The sequence below is a fragment of the Ambystoma mexicanum genome, chromosome 14, assembly GCF_040938575.1.
Source record: "Ambystoma mexicanum isolate Mex_15411 chromosome 14, UKY_AmexF1_1, whole genome shotgun sequence".
NCBI lineage: Eukaryota > Metazoa > Chordata > Amphibia > Caudata > Ambystomatidae > Ambystoma > Ambystoma mexicanum.
This window is the reverse complement of record NC_090940.1, coordinates 616,468,299-616,487,697: the sequence shown is the minus strand read 5'-3', so window position 1 is coordinate 616,487,697 and position 19,399 is coordinate 616,468,299. Positions and strand designations below refer to the sequence as shown.

Below are 19,399 nucleotides of genomic sequence, written 5' to 3'. Positions count from 1 at the left end.
TTGGCTACCGGGAGAGCACATACTTCTACTTTTCAAAGAGCTTGAGTCCTCCAGGTTGGCTGATGATACACTGAATGATTTAAAATGTTATGTTGAGGGGGCTTTAAAGTAGAGGATGGGCTTCAGTATTTTAATTGGTCATGCCGTACTCTCAATGTCTTATCAAGGTTTTCCTAGGATTTGGCTCCCAAGGAGCCAGGTTTATTATCTCTCTAGCGCTCAGGCTGTAAATCTCAATATGTGTTTTTTTTTACATCCTTTGCTCATCCAAGTTAGGAGAAGGTATGTCATGTTGAGAAAGGTTTTTCTAAATATCGTTTGCGGAATAACCAATGTGCCATGTGAGCCATTAACATCATCTTGAATGTGATTTTGTTGTGCCTTTAAGGGCTAAAGCAGGGTTTTCGGAGCTGATGCATTCCAATCTTGTCTTTACCCCGAAGACAAGTCTGGCTCTTGTGATTTTGACCAAGTTACTTTTGTTTTAGTTTCTTTTCTGAGCATGCTCTGTAGACACTATTGAGATGTCTAGATGCAGTGGCCCTGGGGCTGGAAGCACCGGCACAGTTAACAACAATGCCGGCGCTTCGGAGTCCCCACACCCATAGAGTCCTCTGGGACTGTATGGGAATGGGTACTTATATTTTACCAGCGCCTGACTTCCCCAGCCGCCGGACTTGTAATCTCCCGGTGGCACCGGGAAGTCGGGCGCCGGTAAAATATTAAGAGTCTGACGGCAACCCGCTGGTAGCACCGGCAGGGTTACCGCCGGACTCGTAATGAGGCCCATGGACTTTTGACAACGCAACTTACAGAAAGGTGATGACCCATGTTTTGGGTCATTGATGAACTTTGTACATAAGGAACACAGATCCAAATGATTGGCCAGGCAGAAGCCTAAAAGAGAGGCCATTGCTCCGGCCTCCTTGTTTTTGTTGTTTTCTTAAAGTGGTAGGGCCAGTTAGCGTAATAGGATTTGGACGCAGGACTGTTTTTCTTTTGTCGAGCATCATTGGGTTTAGTTTCTAGGTAGGGAACTTCCCTCATAATGGTAGGGCTAGATAGGTATTTTCTTTTCATTTTAATAAACGCCCTTGAACATATCCGTCATTAGTCCGAGTCCTTCTTCTGGTTCGCCAAACTAGCAAGACAAACTCACACACACACGCACACCTTTAACTGTAACATTTCACTCCCTGCATTCGCACCACTTAGATGAACCCCATCACAGAAGCCATATCACATGCAGAAGTTGCCCCAGAACCTAACCTTCCAACCCACCACACCCATCGCAAACACACCCATACAACCCATGCTCCATACTACCACTGCGCCCCACACCATCCAACCTGCAAAAACACACGCACACAACCACACCCCACATATGAATGGACGAGAACCTCAGCCTTCAGGAATGTGCAGGGAACATGCAGTAGTATTCTTAGAGACAGCACAGAATTCCAGCTTTTAGGAACTCTTGAGCCCAATATGTTCCAACTGGGCTGGTTTCACCCATCCTTCCACCTCTGGCCACATAGGTTTCACTCTAACCTATTGCGATGTTGCAGGGCACTAAGAATTATGATAAATGTTAGAAATCCACTATTACAGGTGTACCTTGTCAAATGGATGTGTTTACATCACAGCTAAGGGGTCTCCTGACATCTGTACTACAATGTCCTGTTTTGGGGAGAATGGCGTTGGAGCCAGAATGCATTATACAAACGTCTAACAAAAGAAATCGATAAATAAAATGTACCCTCTTCTGGCAGTCAAGCCGGCAGCATCCATGAGCAGTGTGTCAGTAACTGGCGCCACGGGCAGTGAAGGCACCCCAGTGTACACCTTTGCAGGCAGGTGCTATGAACTGTATGTGGAACCCACTGGCTGCAGTCGTGCAAGCAGCATGTGTAGTCCGCTGGCTGCAGGTGGGGCACTGAGCACTGTACTTACTCCTGACTGCAGAGGAACACACATCAGTGATCAGTGCTGTAAAGCCGGAACAAGGACAACAGCAAAAGGTGTTCAGTGTGTTCACTTACACCGACCCACTAGGCAAGAGCAATGGCAGCTCATATGCTGTGTCTGGGGCTCTGGGCCTGTCTGTATACTGAAGCCATGGTGAGAATAGCAGGGTAGCTATGCAGCCCACTTACTTCAGCTGCTGGGAGGACGCTCATTGCAACTATGCAGCCCACTTACTGTAGACAAGCCACGGACGCCAAGAGCACTCTGTATCCCACTGACTGCTGCCACATTGGCGGATGCCATGCTTTGCTTTTGACCCTCTGATTACAGGACTGCAGCGATACATCAACAGTGCTGTCTAGTAATTGCTGAACCTTTGGGGAGGATGTCATAGGTAGTTTGCCATCCACTGACCATGTTGCTTCTCGTTCACAGTTGGCTGCCACCAGAGTCCAAGTCGCCATCGCTCAGGGATGTTTGGGGGACTGAAGGAGCGAGAGGACGGCATCACCCAGAGTACCGCCTGCAACCACAGCGCCGTGGCCACAGCCCTGCAGCGACTCGTGGAGAAGCAGGCGAACCGTCAGTACTCGACCTCCAGCCACCTGGGACTGCTCACTCAGCAGGTGCGTACGCCTGGCTACACGTGGCCTATACTGAGACCGTGGGGGCTGGGGAATTCTTAAGTCAGTAGGACATACAAGTTGTCTGTAATTGGCCTGTGCGAACCAGACTTTTGCTGCACATGTATTTCCTGTGAAGCCTTTGCCATGAAACTCTATCTCCTGCTGCCTGCCCCCTGTGCCGCCCCAACGGCTGGACCCACAATTCAAGCATTCAGGGAAGGGTCCAACACACAACGTGCCAGATCCAAGTTTGGTACGAGTTCAGGCTGCTGCACCCTCCCTACCTCCCCCTAGCTCATGAGACGGGTATCCTGTGGCCACATGCGCACACACACGTGCACGTACACACATGCAAACGCACACAAACATGCACACGCATATACACAGATCAATAGGGTATGGCATGTGACCCCTCAGGACTTCTATGTGAACACAGACAATCTCCATTTTCGGCACCTGGAGGAGTTGATCAAAAATGAACCCAGCTAGACAAAATGGTTCAGCAAGATGGAGGCCATGTCTATCAAAAACACCGACCACAAGTGCAGCAGCGTGACATAGAGGCAGGCTAAACCCACCCCGGGAGATCATGGGGCAACTTTGGGGTATCCTCCCTGGGGAGTCCTAAGGCTGAGCCACCCTCCCAGAGAACCCTTGGGATAAGCCTGGCGGGGAGCAGATGGAGAGTGAAATCCTGGGAATCCTGCACACACTGCAGGGGCCACCACTCCAAGTAAAAAGAGGACTTTCCATCCACATCCCTCTTTAATTCACAAGGGGTTACCTGTTTGTTTTCAGTGGAAATCCTATTCATTCATATTTCAGAGAATCCTGCAAACACTCCAGGGGCCTCCACTCCAGGTAAAAAGAGGACCTCCCCCCCCCCCCCCCCCCCAGCAGCCCACTTTAATTCACAAGGGGTTACCTGTTTGTTTCCAGTGGAAATCCTATTCATTCATATTTCAGAGAATCCTGCAAACACTCTTGGGGCCAGCACTCCTGTATAAAAGAGGACTCCCCTGCCCCCCCAACAGCCTTCTTTTATTCACAAAGGGTTACCTGATTGTTTCCAGTGGACATTCTATTCATTCGTATTTCAGGTTATTGTTATAACTTTTGTAAGGCGCAACTCGCAGAAAGTCAGAAAGGTAAGATGTGAAGGAAAGGTAGATCAGGAACAAGAGGAGCCTAGAAAGGAAGCACAGCTAATCATCAGAGTCTAAGAGACATGTTTTTAGAGCTTTTCAAAGGAGGATAGTCCTTCAGAGACGAAGAGAAACAGGAAAGAGATTCCACAGGCGCTGGGCCATGGAATCAAAGGAAGTGCCACCATAACGCTCTAGTTTATATCTAGGTGGACACGTGTCACAATAAGATTAGACCGAAGTGAGTGAACGGGACAAGAATGCCTAATCATATTCTTAAGGTATGCTGGCGCTTTCTCGTGAAGGCATTTGTGAGTGAGGAGTAGGACCTTGTACGTGATGCGATGTTTAACAGGAAGCCAGTGTAAGGAGGTACGGGCCTCGGTCAGATGCTGTCTTTTGGAGAGGCCACTTACAGCGCGCACCACATTGTTCTGGGCAATCCAAAGCAATTTCATGTTGGATTTGGAAGTGCCTGCCAACAGGCAGTTTGCATGGTAAGTTTGGAATTGACCAGGGCAACAGCGAGGGAGGCAGTATTGGCATCAGAAAGGAAAGGTTTAATTTGTCTAATGAGACGAGTTGTGTAGGCACAGTATGCTTTCACTTGACTGGCGTGTTTCTTCATATTTAATGAAGAATCTAGATAAACACCCAGGGTCTTAACCCAGGGGCTAGTATTAATAGAGGATCCCGCAATATCAAATGCAGAATATCAAGGGTACAGCTTTTGCAAACGCTGAGTAGTTGCAACAAGCATAACCTCGGTTTTGTTGCCATTGAGGGCCAGAGCGTTGTTTATCATCCAGTTTTCTATCAAGGCATATATGTGATTAATTTTCTAAAGGTCTTATAATTGCCGGAGAGTTTAACGATGACCTGAGTATCATCGGCGTAGTTGGTGTAATCTACACCGAGACTGTCAAGGAGTTGAAAAAAAGGGTGAATATACGAGTTGAAGTGAGTGGGAGAAAGACAGGCTCCCTGTGTGACTCCACAAGTGAGAAGTTCCGAGGAGGACTTAAAACCGTCTGATGCCACCCGGGCAGATCCATGCTGAGAGGTCAAGGAGCATAAGAAGCGTGACTTGACCCGAGTCAGCAATGTGACACAGATTGTCCTTTAAGTCAATTAGGGCAGTCTGAGTGCCATGAAGTGCCTGAAAGCCTTAATGGAGTGGGCCAAGAAGGTTATTGTTTTCAATATGTTGTTGAATTTGAGAGTAAGCAACCCTGTCAAGAATCTTCATAAGGAAGGTAGTATTGGAAATGGGAAGATAGTTGGCGACTAACGAAGGATCAAGGGATGCCTTTATAACCACACAGGAGATCCAGACCTTTTTCAGAGAATCAAGAACAGAAGTGGTGAAAGATTAATTAACCAGACTTGTAATAAGAGGGGTCAGACAGGCAAATGATTATTTAATTTTAGTGGTGGGGGCAAATATCATCAGGACATATAGAGGGTTTGAGGCGAGCGATAGTGCCAGAAAGATCTGCTTCACTGATTACTTTAAAATTAAAAATGGGAGTCGGAGGAGCAGAGAGTATGTGACCCTAATCAGGGCTAGGATTACTATTTACGGTCCAAGATGGAGACAATCGCAGAAGTGCAATCTTATTACGATGGAAGTTCAATTTGTCGCTGAAGCCTCGCTGGATGTCAGAGCACCATTGGTCACTCGTAACCAGGGCAGGGACGGAATTATCCTTCCCTTCAAAATCCCTAAGGATAGAGCAAAGCTCTTTATGGGAAGAATTTGCAGATTTGATGCTTTCTTTTGGCCACAATAATATTGGTCTTGTAGTTAGCCGCCGCCTTATGATAAGAGGCAAGAGTAGAGTCATTAGGGTTTTTCCGCCAAGCCTGTTCTTTTTGTCTCTTAAGTGTTCTTAGAGTAAGAATTTCCTCGGAAAACCAGTATTTACCCAAAGTTTCATATTTAACTGTTTTGGCTGAGAGGGGAGCCAGAGTATTAGTAATAAAAGAAATTATCTTGTTATAGTGCTCAACAAGGGTATCAGTACAATTAGTGTGTGAAAGATTAGCAAGCAGAGGAGAGGCTAGTTCAGACACACCAAAAGGGGTAATTTTGCAGTAATTCCTCACCGACACGCTGCTTAATGTTAAGCTTAGCCAGTTTTTCCAGCAGGTCCAGAAAAAACTAAATAAAACTATGATCAGACCAAGGACAGGTAGTGCTATCAACATTTTTCGAGTTAGACGTTGAGGGAGGACCCCATCCAGAATATGACCATCTTTGTGTATTGATGAAGGTCATTGGCTTCTAATGAGATGGCTAGATTGGTAGCTTGATTGCCATCGATATGAGAAGCCCAAAGATTGAAATCAACAAGGACTACAAAGTAGGAGGTGGTTTTTATAAGGTCGCCGAGGAGCACGAGAAGCTGTTCCGCAAAAATTGGCATAGCCGTGGGAGGCTGTTAGATGTTAACAATACAGATGGTAGTATTAGCATCAAAAACAATTGTGGATTGTCTGTGCCGCCTCTCCTGGTGGAAGATTCTCTCCTTTAATGTGTTACACATCGTTACGTCCATGTTACTTATTGTTCAACACAAGGAACACATTTAGATGATTTTTTTTTAAATAACACAGGGTTACGTATTGTGATTTTTGAGGAAGGTAATATTTCTTGAATTCTCTTAAATATACTCCTATTTCTCCCCGTTGCTTATGTCGTTTTAACCTTGTGCCGGCAGAAATTCACCTTTGAAAGAGAGCAGAATACAGTGTGCGACATATGATTTATATTATGTGACATTCTAAAATGTCCAGTTGTTTTTCAGATGCAAGCATAATACTAATATTTGTCCAAAAACCTAAAAGGTTTTGTCGTTAAATACTGAATGGGGGTACTAAAATGCCCCAAATAGCTCATCTGATTTAGAAACACATACACAAGTAGGCCGGGCTGATTTAATCGGCATGCTGTCCCCATTATTTATTCAGTCTGTATACAGCATCACGTGTGAGCCCGGGCATCGTAGACCAGGCCTCTAACATCCGGTATGCAATATGTCAGAGGTTGGCACAACCAGTTTTAAAATGGCATAGTCTTTGTCATTGTGGAGGAACAAAGGACATACGTCCATGCAGGCTTATTTGAAACGGCCACAGGGCTCGCCACACTATCTCTTAAATTCGCCATCCTTCAAAGGCCGGCATGTAAGCGCTCACCAGTATCATGAAGTTTCTTACCATTTTAAAAGGAAACATACTCTTGCTTCCTGACCCTTTTCTTTCATACCCTTGGGACGTCCCACACAACAGGAACATTGTATTAGAATTTTCCAGCATGCACCAGCGTGAGCACCACCATATCCCAGCCTCCCACCACCCAAGAAGTGATGCTTATGACTAAAAGGCATAAGGAGAGGCAAACTGAGAGGTGTAAAGAGATTCCGACTGAAAGGTGTAAAGAGCTGCATGGCAAAAGGTGTAGAGAGATGCAAAGTGCATGGTGAAAGGTTTAAGGTTCAATGAGATCCAAATTGAAGGGTGTAAAGAGCTGCATGGCAAAAGGTGTACAGAGATGCAAAGTGCATGGTGAAAGGTATAAGGTTTAATGAGATCCAAATCGAAGGGTGTAAAGAGCTGCATGGCAAACGGTGTAGAGAGATGCAAAGTGCATGGTGAAAGGTTTAAGGTTCAATGAGATCCAAATTGAAGACTGTAAAGAGCTTCAGCCTGAACGGTGTAAAGAGTTCCCTGGTAAAAGGTGCACAGAGCTGCATGACTAAAGATGTATTGAGATACAAACTGAAAGGAGGTCAAGTGCTGCATGCCGAAAAGCATGTAGAGCTGCATGCTTAAAGGTGCAACGAGGTAAGAGCTGTGTGCCAAAAAGTTGATGAGATGCAAACTGAGCAGCGGTTTGCTAAAAGACTGACCGATGCGAAGAGCTGCATGCTAAAAGGTGTAATGAGAAGCAGACTGAATTATGCAAACAGGTGCATGGTAAAAAGTGTAATGAGATGCAAACTGAGCAGCGGTTTGCTAAAAGACTGACCAATGGGAAGAGCTGCATGCAAAAAGATGTAATGAGAAGCAGACTGAATGATGTGAAGAGTTGCTTGATAAAAGGTGTAATGGGATGCAAGTGATGGATAGTGCAGGTTGGGGGACTGTAGGGTTACAGATACAGACCTAAGTACAGGGTTGCCAGGAGGCGGTGCAGGTGTGGAACTGGGAGGGCATGGTCCTGGGCCTGTGATTCAGAGGGTCGGCCAGGTAAACCAGTGCAGTAGCAGACAGGAGATCAACAGGGAAGAGGAAGAGAGAAGGTAGAAGCAAAGAGAAAAATCTTGAGCTGCTTCTGGATCGAAGGTGGTTCTGCTCAAGTTTCAGAGAGGCAGGGAGGAAGGCTTTTCAGAGAGAGGTGCCCACTGAGGAGAGAGATCTGCCCCCGGCTCATTGCTTGGAAAAGTGCCTGACTCTCAAGGAGTTGGAGGTGGAGGAGCGAGGGGCTTGTGTAGGAAGATACTTCAGAAGAGAAAGCTGGAGATATGTTGGTCCAAGGCCCCAGAAGGCCTTGTGGACAATGCAAAGGGTCTCGAATTTGATCCTAGCAGCCAATGGGAGCCATGGAGGGATTTCAGTGCTGGAGAGATACGATCCCTGGGCTTGAGGCCAAGGACAAGTCTTGCAGTCCTCTTCTGGATGAGTTGCAAAGGGTGGAGAGTAGAGGCAGGCAAATTTAAGAAGAGGATGTTACAGTAGTCAAGCCTCGAGAGAACCAGAGCTCGAGAGCCAGTGAGTCTCTGGGGGCAATTAGATGTAATTAGATGTGACTGAACGATGCCAAGAGCTGCATGCTAAAAGGTGGAATGAGAAGCAGACTGAATGAAGTGAAGAGCTGCATGCTAAAAAAGTGTAATGAGATGCTAACTGAGCTATGTGCTAAAAGACTGTGATGGAAAGAGCTGCATGCTAAATGCTGTAATGAGAAGCAGACTCAATGATGTGAAGTGCTGCATGCTAAAAGGTGTAATGAGATGAAAACAGCTGTGTGCTAAAAGACTGACCGATGCGAAGAGCTGAATGCAAAAAGATGTAATGAGATGCGACTGAACGACGCTAAAAGCTGTAATGAGAAGCAGACTGAATGATGTGAAGAGCTGCTTGCTAAAAGCTTTAATGAGCAGCAGACTGACTGATTTGAATATCTGCATGCTAAAAGCTTTAATGAGAAGCGGACTGACTGATTTGAATATCTGCATGCTAAAAGCTGTAATGAGAAGCAGACTGAATGATGTGAATTTGGGGTGACATTTGCAGTGAGAAACAAGCAGACAAATCATAATGACATATGAGTCAAGGTAAACTGACAAACAAACTGAAAGCTTTAAAGAAATGTGAATAATACTAGATGTTAGGAAAAGCTAAGTGCATCCAATTCCTGCTCCCCACCACCACTCTTTATTCATCACCTTCTCTGTGTCTCTCGCTTTTCTCTTTTTCTTCCACCCTCTTATTTGTTTCAAAATCTCTTCTTTACACTCTGTACTTCACCTCTTTTCTCTTTTTTTTTTTAACAATTTTTATTATTTTAAACGCACAACACTCCAAACATTACAACCATTTAGGACGTTCATGATCAATATTAAGACATCACATTATTCAATGCTCTCCTCCGTCCTCCCCAATCCCTCCCCCAAAACGCGAGCCGTCGTATCTGTGCCATCCTCCTGAGCATCATCAGGTGACTCCATTAGTGTCTGCTCATCTCTGTCTTCCGTTTCCTGATTGACTTGGTGGGGGTCTGCTATCGAGGTCACCAGTTGTCTCCAGGCTATCAGGGGGCCTACCTCTTCCTCCCACCTCTAGTAACTGCTTCGTACCAGACCGCAGTTTCTTATTCAGCCCATTTCAGGAGGTCTACCCACCACGTCTCCACTCTAGGCCTGTGGGCCCCCCTTCCAACACATCGCAATTCTACGCTTGGCCAAGATATAGGCCAAGTTTCTCATTTTGCTAATATGTTTTAGATCACGTGGCCTAGGGAAACTCCCCAGTATACATGCCCAAGCAGACCCCACGTCAAGCACCACCCCCCCCCCCCCCGACTGGCCATTCTCGTCTTCAGTTCTACCCAGAATATCTTCACCTCTGGGCAGGTCCAGAACATATGCAACAGCCCAGCCTCTACATCCCCACACCTGGGGCATTTCTGTATGGCCGAGCCACCAAACTTGGCTATTCTGCTGGGGGTCAAGTAAGCTCTGTGGGTGACATACAGCTGGATCTGCTGGAGTCTTGCGTTCCGGGACACCACCTTATGGTACCTTTGAGCTCTATCCCACTGTCCCTCTGTCATGGGTTCGCCCACCTCCTCCTCCCAGTCAAACCTCAGTTGGAGCAGCTCCTTCTCCGCCTTCCCACTCAAGAGCTCATATATCCGAGATATTTTGTGCCCGGCCTCCGAGACATCATACATCATTTCTAGGGTGGCATTGGGTTCTTCTGCAAGTACTGTTTCAGGCCACCTTTCCCTTACCCTTTTCAAGATCCTGGTGTAAGTGATATATTGGCCCCTATGCACCCCTGTCTCCTCTAGCAACCTCTCGAATTCCACTGCCTCCTCCTCCCGCCATACATCGCCTAGGGTGGCCAGGCCCACTGGTTCCCAGTATTTGCAGACCCCTTTAATCAATTGGGATCTTCCCCACATAATACCACCAGCGGGACCTGCTGAGAAAGAGGGTCCGGGTCACCCACAGTTCTCCATGTCCTGCGGCAGACCTCCCAGCCCAGCACCAACAATCTCCCCATCTCTGCCACTTTCGGTTTATGCAGCCACACTGTCTCTTTTAGGAAGTATGGGGCAGAGTCCCCCTGCAAAAGCCCGGCCTCCGCAGATTCCTCTGCGGACAACCATCTAGCTAATAGAATATCTGTCCCGCCGAGTAATATAATTCAAAATTCGGTAGGTTTATGCCCCCCTCATCACACAAATTTTGTAGTTTCCACAGGGCCACCCTATTTCTAGAATTGTGCCATATGAAGCCCCTACACAGGCTATGGAGTCTGGCAAAGAAGTGTCTGGGGATCAAGTGTGGGACGTTTACAAAAAAGTGTAATAGTCTGGGTAGTTTTACAAAGGTAGCGGGCGCCCCTCTCTCGCAAGAACAGACATGATAACCTGTTCAGTGGTTATTAGCCACTTGAGAGTTCGCAGCCACTGCTTTTACTCACTGTGCCTTTCACAGATGGGAAATATCCATTTGCATATCAGTCTTTGTCCTGCCCAGGGGCAGTCCAGCACCGAAATACAATGGCAACTCCAATCTGAACGAGAGTACCACCAGCAACCCCATACACGTGTTTCACCCTTGTTGGGGATCATCAGTGAGGTGAAGCTGATGCCTCTCTAAGCACAGTGAGAGGGAGACCACGTCTGGTTGCCCCCAGGAGACCTAGGGTTACCAATCCCAGGTTCCTTAGCAAATAGTTTTACAAAGGTAGCGGGCGCCCCTCTCTCGCAAGAACAGACATGATAACCTGTTCAGTGGTTATTAGCCACTTGAGAGTCCGCAGCCACTGCTTTTACTCACTGTGCCTTTCACAGATGGGAAATATCCATTTGCATATCAGTCTTTGTCCTGCCCAGGGGCAGTCCAGCACCGAAATACAATGGCAACTCCAATCTGAACGAGAGTAGCACCAGCAACCCCATACACGTGTTTCACCCTTGTTGGGGATCATCAGTGAGGTGAAGCTGATGCCTCTCTAAGCACAGTGAGAGGGAGACCACGTCTGGTTGCCCCCAGGAGACCTAGGGTTACCAATCCCAGGTTCCTTAACAAATAGTTTTACAAAGGTAGCGGGCGCCCCTCTCTCGCAAGAACAGACATGATAACCTGTTCAGTGGTTATTAGCCACTTGAGAGTTCGCAGCCACTGCTTTTACTCACTGTGCCTTTCACAGATGGGAAATATCCATTTGCATATCAGTCTTTGTCCTGCCCAGGGGCAGTCCAGCACCGAAATACAATGGCAACTCCAATCTGAACGAGAGTACCACCAGCAACCCCATACACGTGTTTCACCCTTGTTGGGGATCATCAGTGAGGTGAAGCTGATGCCTCTCTAAGCACAGTGAGAGGGAGACCACGTCTGGTTGCCCCCAGGAGACCTAGGGTTACCAATCCCAGGTTCCTTAACAAATAGTTTTACAAAGGTAGCGGGCGCCCCTCTCTCGCAAGAACAGACATGATAACCTGTTCAGTGGTTATTAGCCACTTGAGAGTTCGCAGCCACTGCTTTTACTCACTGTGCCTTTCACAGATGGGAAATATCCATTTGCATATCAGTCTTTGTCCTGCCCAGGGGCAGTCCAGCACCGAAATACAATGGCAACTCCAATCTGAACGAGAGTACCACCAGCAACCCCATACACGTGTTTCACCCTTGTTGGGGATCATCAGTGAGGTGAAGCTGATGCCTCTCTAAGCACAGTGAGAGGGAGACCACGTCTGGTTGCCCCCAGTCTGGGTAGGACCACCATTTTGAGCAGCGCTGCTCTTCCCATCATGGCTACGGGTAATCTGGACCAAAACACCATGCTCTTTTTTTATACCTTCGACTGCTTCCTCCATATTGTGTTTGTGCTCTACCTCTATCTTGTGATATATGTTTATGCCTAGATATCTAAACGTCTCGGTCTGCCAGGGTATCTGCAAAATGGGCAGGTTTTCCCGTGGAATACTTTTGTACCTTCCCAGGGGGAACACGCTGGACTTCCCGGGGTTCACTGATATGCCAGAGAGGGCGGCATAGCGGTCCATCACCTCCAGCACATATTGCAGATTCTCTTCCGGGAAGCGCATATAGAGGAGCATATCATCTGCATACAGTGATATCAAGTGTGTGTTTCCTGTCGTGCGAATCCCCACCTCTCCGTATTGTTGCCTAAGGCAAATTGCCAACGGCTCCAGTGCAAGGATAAATAACATGGGTGACCAGGGGCATCCCTGCCTGGTTCCCCTACTGAGTTGCCACTTGTCCGAAATGATGGTGCCTGTTTTGATCCTTGCGATCGGGGAGCTATATAGCATCTTTGCCCATCTGATCTATCCTGGCCCTATCCGATATCCTTTCAGGGTCGCCATCAACCATGGCCACCTCACTGAGTCAAAGGCTTTGACCACGTCCAGCGACACTATGGCCAGCTCGCCCGGGTAATTTTCCGTTTGATCAATGATATGGTGTAGCCTCCTGTGGTTGTCCGTGATGTTCCTGCCGGGGACATAACCTGTTTGGTCCGAGTGCATCAGTTTGCCAATTACTCGTTTGAGCCTGTTGGCAAGCACTGCCGTGAGTATTTTTCTATCTTGATTAAGCATTGATAAGGGCCTATAGGACCCACAGTCCACAGTTGGCTTGCCTGGTTTCAGGAGCGGGATGATCACAGCCTCTCGGAGGGATTCCGGCAGCTCCCCCTGCTCGTAGGCCTCATTGAACATGGCCAGCAGCGGCTGGAGTAGCTCTTGCCTATACGCTTTGTAGAATTCGCTAGGTAACCCATTCGACCCGGGCGCTTTACATGTGGGCAGGTGTTGGATCACCGCAACCAGTTCGTCTGGGGTGATTGGGGCCTCCAGATCTGCTCGCTCTAGGTCGTCCAAGGTGGGCAGCCCTATATCTTCTATTGTTTCCAGAATTTCTTGACCCATATTTCCACCCACGTCCTCTTACAAACGTTTATAATATATGAGGAACTCCTCGTTTACTCCCTCTTGGGTGTTACAGATCTGGCCTTCCGCATCCCTGACTTCTCTAATCACCGGCCGGGGTGTCTCATTCTTGAATAACCAGGCCAGTAGTCTGCCCGGCTTGTCTCCCCCTGCATGTTGCCACTCTGTGTATTTCTTATAGTTTAGCTTACATAGTCTGTCCCAGAGTTCGCTACTAGCGTTTTGTAGCTCTCTTATTTTAGCGCTGTCTTCCCGGGTGGTCCCCCCCCTTCGCATCAGGCCCTCTAGTTCTTTTTCCATGTTCTTCAGTTCTCGTTCTATACACCCTTGGAGCCCTTCGGATTTTGATATGACTACCCCATGCACCACCACCTTAAATGCCTCCAATAGTGTTCTCATGGATCGTACACTGCCCGTATTGATGTCAAAATATTCCTCGATGGCCTCCCTCAAGTCTTCTCGGAATCCCGGGTCCTGCAGGGCCTAAGCTCTGAGCCTCCATGTCAGGATTCGCGCTCTAGGGGGTTAGTGTCGACACTCCAAGACCAAAGGCGAATGGTCCGAAAGTACCCTGGCTTTATAATCTGCGCTCACCATTTCTCCCGCTATCCCGGCGTCGGCGAACACATAATCCAGTCTAGTATGCAAGCCATGTGGCGCTGCGTAGTGCGAGTGTGCCTGTCCATTGGGTGCAACCGTCTCCACACATCCTCCAGTCTGAGGTCTGTCAACAGTGTTCCCAACGCTTTACCTGCTGGCGCAGGTTTTGCTAGCTTGCTATCTGACCTGTCTATCCCGGGTTTCAGGGTGCAATTGAAATCACTTCCCCACAATATTACGCCACCCAACAAGGGGCTAATTTTGCTATATAAGGACCTAAAGTATGCTGCCGTATCATGGTTAGGGGCATATGATGATCTGTTCACTTCCTTCCGGGCCTGTCGTCGATCGGAGCAGCTGAAACGGCACATGTGGTTCCACCCATGTAACCACCTCTCTTGCATATGCCGAATATGTGGCTCCTGTGACGCTACCCTTCCATTTCCTCTTAACCACCTCTAATTTCTCCTTGGTGAGGTGGGTTTCCTGTAGCAGAGCTATATCAATCCTCATCCTCTTTAGGTACATCATTACTTTATTGCGTTTTAGGTAACTATTGAGGCCCCGTACATTCCAGGTCACAACTCTGAGGTTACCCGATTCCATTGATTCGGCGTTCTCCCTCTCCCTTCCTCTTCCCATGTCGTTCCCGATGGCTCGTTTTCTGGCTGATTTCCCTCCCAACATAAACAACTTCCCCCTCTCCCTTTTCCCCAATTATGCCCCACTGCACACAACTCTTTCCCTCCCCCCCTCCCTTCCCAACCCCAACAAATGCCCATCTCCATCCCTGGATCTCAGGCCCACCCGCGTCTGGTCCTGTCTCGTGGTATCGAGAACTAGGACCCCGCGGGGCGTCACTAAGCTATTAGTGACCCAACTAAGCGCGATGCTACGGGGGTTCAAGGGTTGTCTCCCGGGAGCTCCCACTTCTATAAATAGAATTATTCAGGTCAAAAGGATCTTGCAAGCATGTACTTTCCCAGCCGCCCTTTCCCCCTGAGCTCTACTCGATGCTATATTCTAGTCCCAGTGTCTTGCGCAATGTCACCAAAGGCGACACAGCAGCCTGTTACTTATCTTCTCTGGCTTCTGACTGGATACCTGACTCCTGGGGGCGACTCTGCATATCCAGCCAGTCCATGGCGTCCTCTGGCGTTTAGAAAAACAAAGTTTTGTTCCTGTGGAACACCTTCAGTTTGGCCGGATAAAGCAACATATATCTATGACCCGTTTCCCTCAGTCTTCTTTTCACCGCTCCGAAGTTCATTCTGCTGCGTTGCACCTGCAAGGTGTAATCCGAGTATGCGGTGATCTTCGGAGGCCCCCTTTCGATCGTTCTGCCCTTCCGGAAGAATTCGAGTATTCTCTCCTGATCACGATAGTTCAGAATCTTTGCAATCATTGGCCTGGGGGGCGGGGGTTCCTGGTGGCGGCCTACTCGTCAAGGCCCTGTGCACCCTCTCAACAGCAAACCCCTGGGTCAGTGTCCCACCGGTTATTTCCTGCAGTAGCATGGTTTCCACGTATTCCGTTGGGTTAGGCCCTTCCATTCCTTCTGGCAAACCAACGATGCGGATGTTATTGCGTCTGGCGTGTCCTTCTGCTTCCTCTGCTGTTCTCCAGATTCCCTACTCGCTGTACAAGGGCATGGATTTCTGATCTGTGGGTGGCGCATTCGGCTGTGTTTGGGGCCATCTCTTTCTCCAGGTTTCCAGTGCGCGCTCTGCAAGCGTTCTGACATCTTGTCTGAGTACATCTTCCTGGACCGCTCCGACCTTAAGGTCCAGTGCCACTTTCAGTTTGTTCATAACCAGGCCCATTTTAGTCTTCCAGGTAACTTTCAGGTCCGCAATTGCTGCTAGCTCCTCCTGGATTGTGCCCGGGGCTTCCTCCATCACAGTGGCAGTTTTGTCCTTATTCCTGGCACCCTCAGCCCCTGGAGGTGTCTTGGCATAGGCCTCCAGCGTGGGCTGCTTGCTCTTCGGTCTCACAGTTTTATTGGACATCTTGCTACGCCAGCTTGGTGTGGGCCTGCACGGTACCCTCTTGTACTCAGATCTACGTGGTGTCGGGCTTTTCGTGATGTTTAGGGCCCGCGTCAACCACGTTGAGGATGTGCGCCTACGGCCCGCTGCGCTCCTGGAATGGGCTGTGTCCTCACGCGTGCCTGCCCTGGCTCAATATTGTTCTGCAGGCCCTCTCCGTGTTTCCCCAGGTTACCAGTGCGAGGTGTTCCCACTGGTGTTCGTGTGGCTCTACTGGCTATTATGCTGCCACTGCTTGTGTCTGTGGGGTGCTTCCACGAGAGCTCACTCCTTCCCGGGATTCAGTCGTGGTGGTCTGTTGATCTGCCGCTATTTTATGCTTTGCCAGGGCTCCAGCGCCAGGTGGTCATCTCTGGCGGGTCCCCGCGGGCCGAGCATCCAGGTGCCACTCCGCTTTGAGCACACGGATCCTCCTGCCCTCGTGGACGTCGCAGGGCCTAGGCACCTGGGCGACCTCTCCCCAGCCTGCTCTTTATTCAGCCGTTGCTGGTATTCTGTCCGGGCGGGGCTTTTGCTCGCAATTGTGGCCCGGGCCGGATACGTGTTCCTGCCCTCTGACTGTGTGCTCCTCCGTGAGCCGGTTGGGTACCTCCCAAGGGGCGCCCTTGATGCACAAAAGAACCAGGGGAGCTCTCCCCTCCATGCTCTGTGCCTCCACTGCTTGGCCCCTGGGTATAAGGAGTCCGCTCACCGGTAGTCCTGGCTTTCATGCAGTTCATCTGCTGCAGTCCCTCCTTGCCTGCCAGCCAAGGCCCTTTTAGTGTGCTACAGCCCATAGATTTATAACAGTAATTTTTGAGGCTCGGTTTCACGCGACTGCTAGGAGCCAAAGATAATGGTGGCGCTAACTATGCTTCGTCATGGCAAGGTATGTGCCCTATTCGTCCCAAAGCACCCCCCGTGAGACAAAACTATGCTGCCACAGTAGATGGGCCGGAACCACCACCCATGAGCCAAAACGATGTAGTCTAAGGCTAGTGCTTTGGCCGCCGTGCGCAATTCTACACACTATACTAATATGTTTACCCTACTAGGTAGCAATTATTAGCAACATACAAAAAAAGAGAATGAGAGTAGATAGAGGAGAGGTGTGAAGAGAGGGAAGGAAAGGCATATAGAGGTGAAGTAGGGGGCGTGGCTAAATGGCCGCGTAAGAGGACGCTCTTGTGAGGAGCACCCGAAGATCCGACATCGATCCGCAGGAAGACTAGCAGTTTCCAGTGGCCCACGCAAGCCAGAAGCATTTATAAAGGTGCATGAATATAGGGGGCACAATCCGAGCGCTCAGAGAGCCCGAGCGGTGACTGGGACGAAAAGTTATGGCCACGGAGGAGAAGACGGGTGCCCGCGATCAAGGGACGGGCAAGATGGTGGCCAGAGAACAAAGGGCCGGCAACTGATCACAGCGCCAGGCCAGGAACATCGGCTGGTGCGGCCGCGATTGTGCCCGCGGCGGCCGGGTGGATCGAATGACGCCCAGCCTAAGGGCAGACTGACAGCCCCGATTGGAGGGGGGCCTGTGGGACCGAGGAGCAGACGCTGAAGCCCATAACGGGCACAAGAAAGACAAGCGACCTCTGCCAACCCGGACCGCGGTACGCGGTCCAGGGTTGGAGCGGAGCGCCCCCAGACGCGCTGAGGCTGTCGAGCGCCGGGGACGAAATAGCAGGAGCCGCGCGCCCCGGACCCTGCTGTTGGGCCAAGGTGCTCCTGGTGGAGTGGAAACCCCTGAGGTGCCTGAGCCCGGGGAGGATGGACACAACAGAAGACGCCGGAAGACCCAGTGATCCAGATCTTCGTTGGGAGGGTGCCGGAGCCCTCCCCGGAGCCCTCCCCGGGGGAGAACAACTACAGACCACAGAAATGCAGCCGAGGGATCTAACCCTGTTATTACTGAGTACCTGATTTGCAGCAAGGGATCTAACCCTTTTATTACTAAGTACCTGAATTGCAGCAGAAGGGATCTAACCCTGTGAATTTTTGTCCATTTTGGGATTTGACCCAGCTACTTATTTTTTACAACAGGTTCAATTGACCAGGACCGGGAGTGCGCGCCTCACCCACCTTGTTTTTTGTACTGAATGCTATGGGAGTCCCGGGCTCCAGAGGCAGCGCCACGGGGTGACTGTGCCCCACTTTGGAGAATCATAAAGATGGTTCTCTCCCCTCTCCCAAATTTGGGAAGGACTTGTGCTTTGGAGGGGTGTCGTTTGCTGGTCACCTGAACAGAAAAAAACGTTTTCACTACAGCTACCAGAATCCTTTGAGTCTAATTAGACACACCTGCTCAACAGCCTCCCTGATGATTATTTGAGATAAGAAAGCGCTAGGAGGAGAACAACTACAGACCACAGAAATGCAGCCGAGGGATCTAACCCTGTTATTACTGAGTACCTGATTTGCAGCAAGGGATCTAACCCTGTTATTACTAAGTACCTGAATTGCAGCAGAAGGGATCTAACCCTGTGAATTTTTGTCCATTTTGGGATTTGACCCAGCTACTTATTTTTTACAACAGGTTCAATTGACCAGGACCGGGAGTGCGCGCCTCACCCACCTTGTTTTTTGTACTGAATGCTATGGGAGTCCCGGGCTCCAGAGGCAGCGCCACGGGGTGACTGTGCCCCACTTTGGAGAATCATAAAGATGGTTCTCTCCCCTCCCCCAAATTTGGGAAGGACTTGTGCTTTGGAGGGGTGTCGTTTGCTGGTCACCTGAACAGAAAAAAAGTTTTCACTACAGCTACCAGAATCCTTTGAGTCTAATTAGACACACCTGCTCAACAGCCTCCCTGATGATTATTTGAGATAAGAAAGCGCTAGGAGGAGAACAACTACAGACCACAGAAATGCAGCCGAGGGATCTAACCCTGTTATTACTGAGTACCTGATTTGCAGCAAGGGATCTAACCCTGTTATTTCTAAGTACCTGAATTGCAGCAGAAGGGATCTAACCCTGTGAATTTTTGTCCATTTTGGGATTTGACCCAGCTACTTATTTTTTACAACAGGTTCAATTGACCAGGACCGGAAGTGCGCGCCTCACCCACCTTGTTTTTTGTACTGAAAACCATATCAGTATTAAGTCGGGGAAATAAGGATAAGGTGGGAATATTCTGAGGAGTTAGTATGGAGACTAATATCTGAGGAGAATTCACAAAGAATGAGGAGGAGTCGAAGTAGGGATGATGTGTGAGGTATGACGTATGAGGAGGAAGGAGGATGACTGAGGAGCGAGGTATAGGTATGTAGAAGGAAGACTCATTTCTGGGGGGAATGCAAAAAGAATGATGAT

General features: G+C 49.0%; 1 protein-coding gene across 5 annotated transcripts in view; it reads left to right on the top strand.

Moving 5' to 3' along the window:
* TTLL5 (tubulin tyrosine ligase like 5) overlaps positions 1 to 19,399 on the top strand; it is a 769,178-nt gene that overhangs the window by 519,663 nt on the left and 230,116 nt on the right. For all 5 annotated transcript variants that reach the window (XM_069638032.1, XM_069638034.1, XM_069638033.1 and 2 more), the window contains one exon: positions 2,404 to 2,594. In XM_069638032.1, coding sequence (XP_069494133.1) covers positions 2,404 to 2,594 — 191 coding nt within the window. The remainder of the gene's footprint in view (positions 1 to 2,403; positions 2,595 to 19,399) is intronic.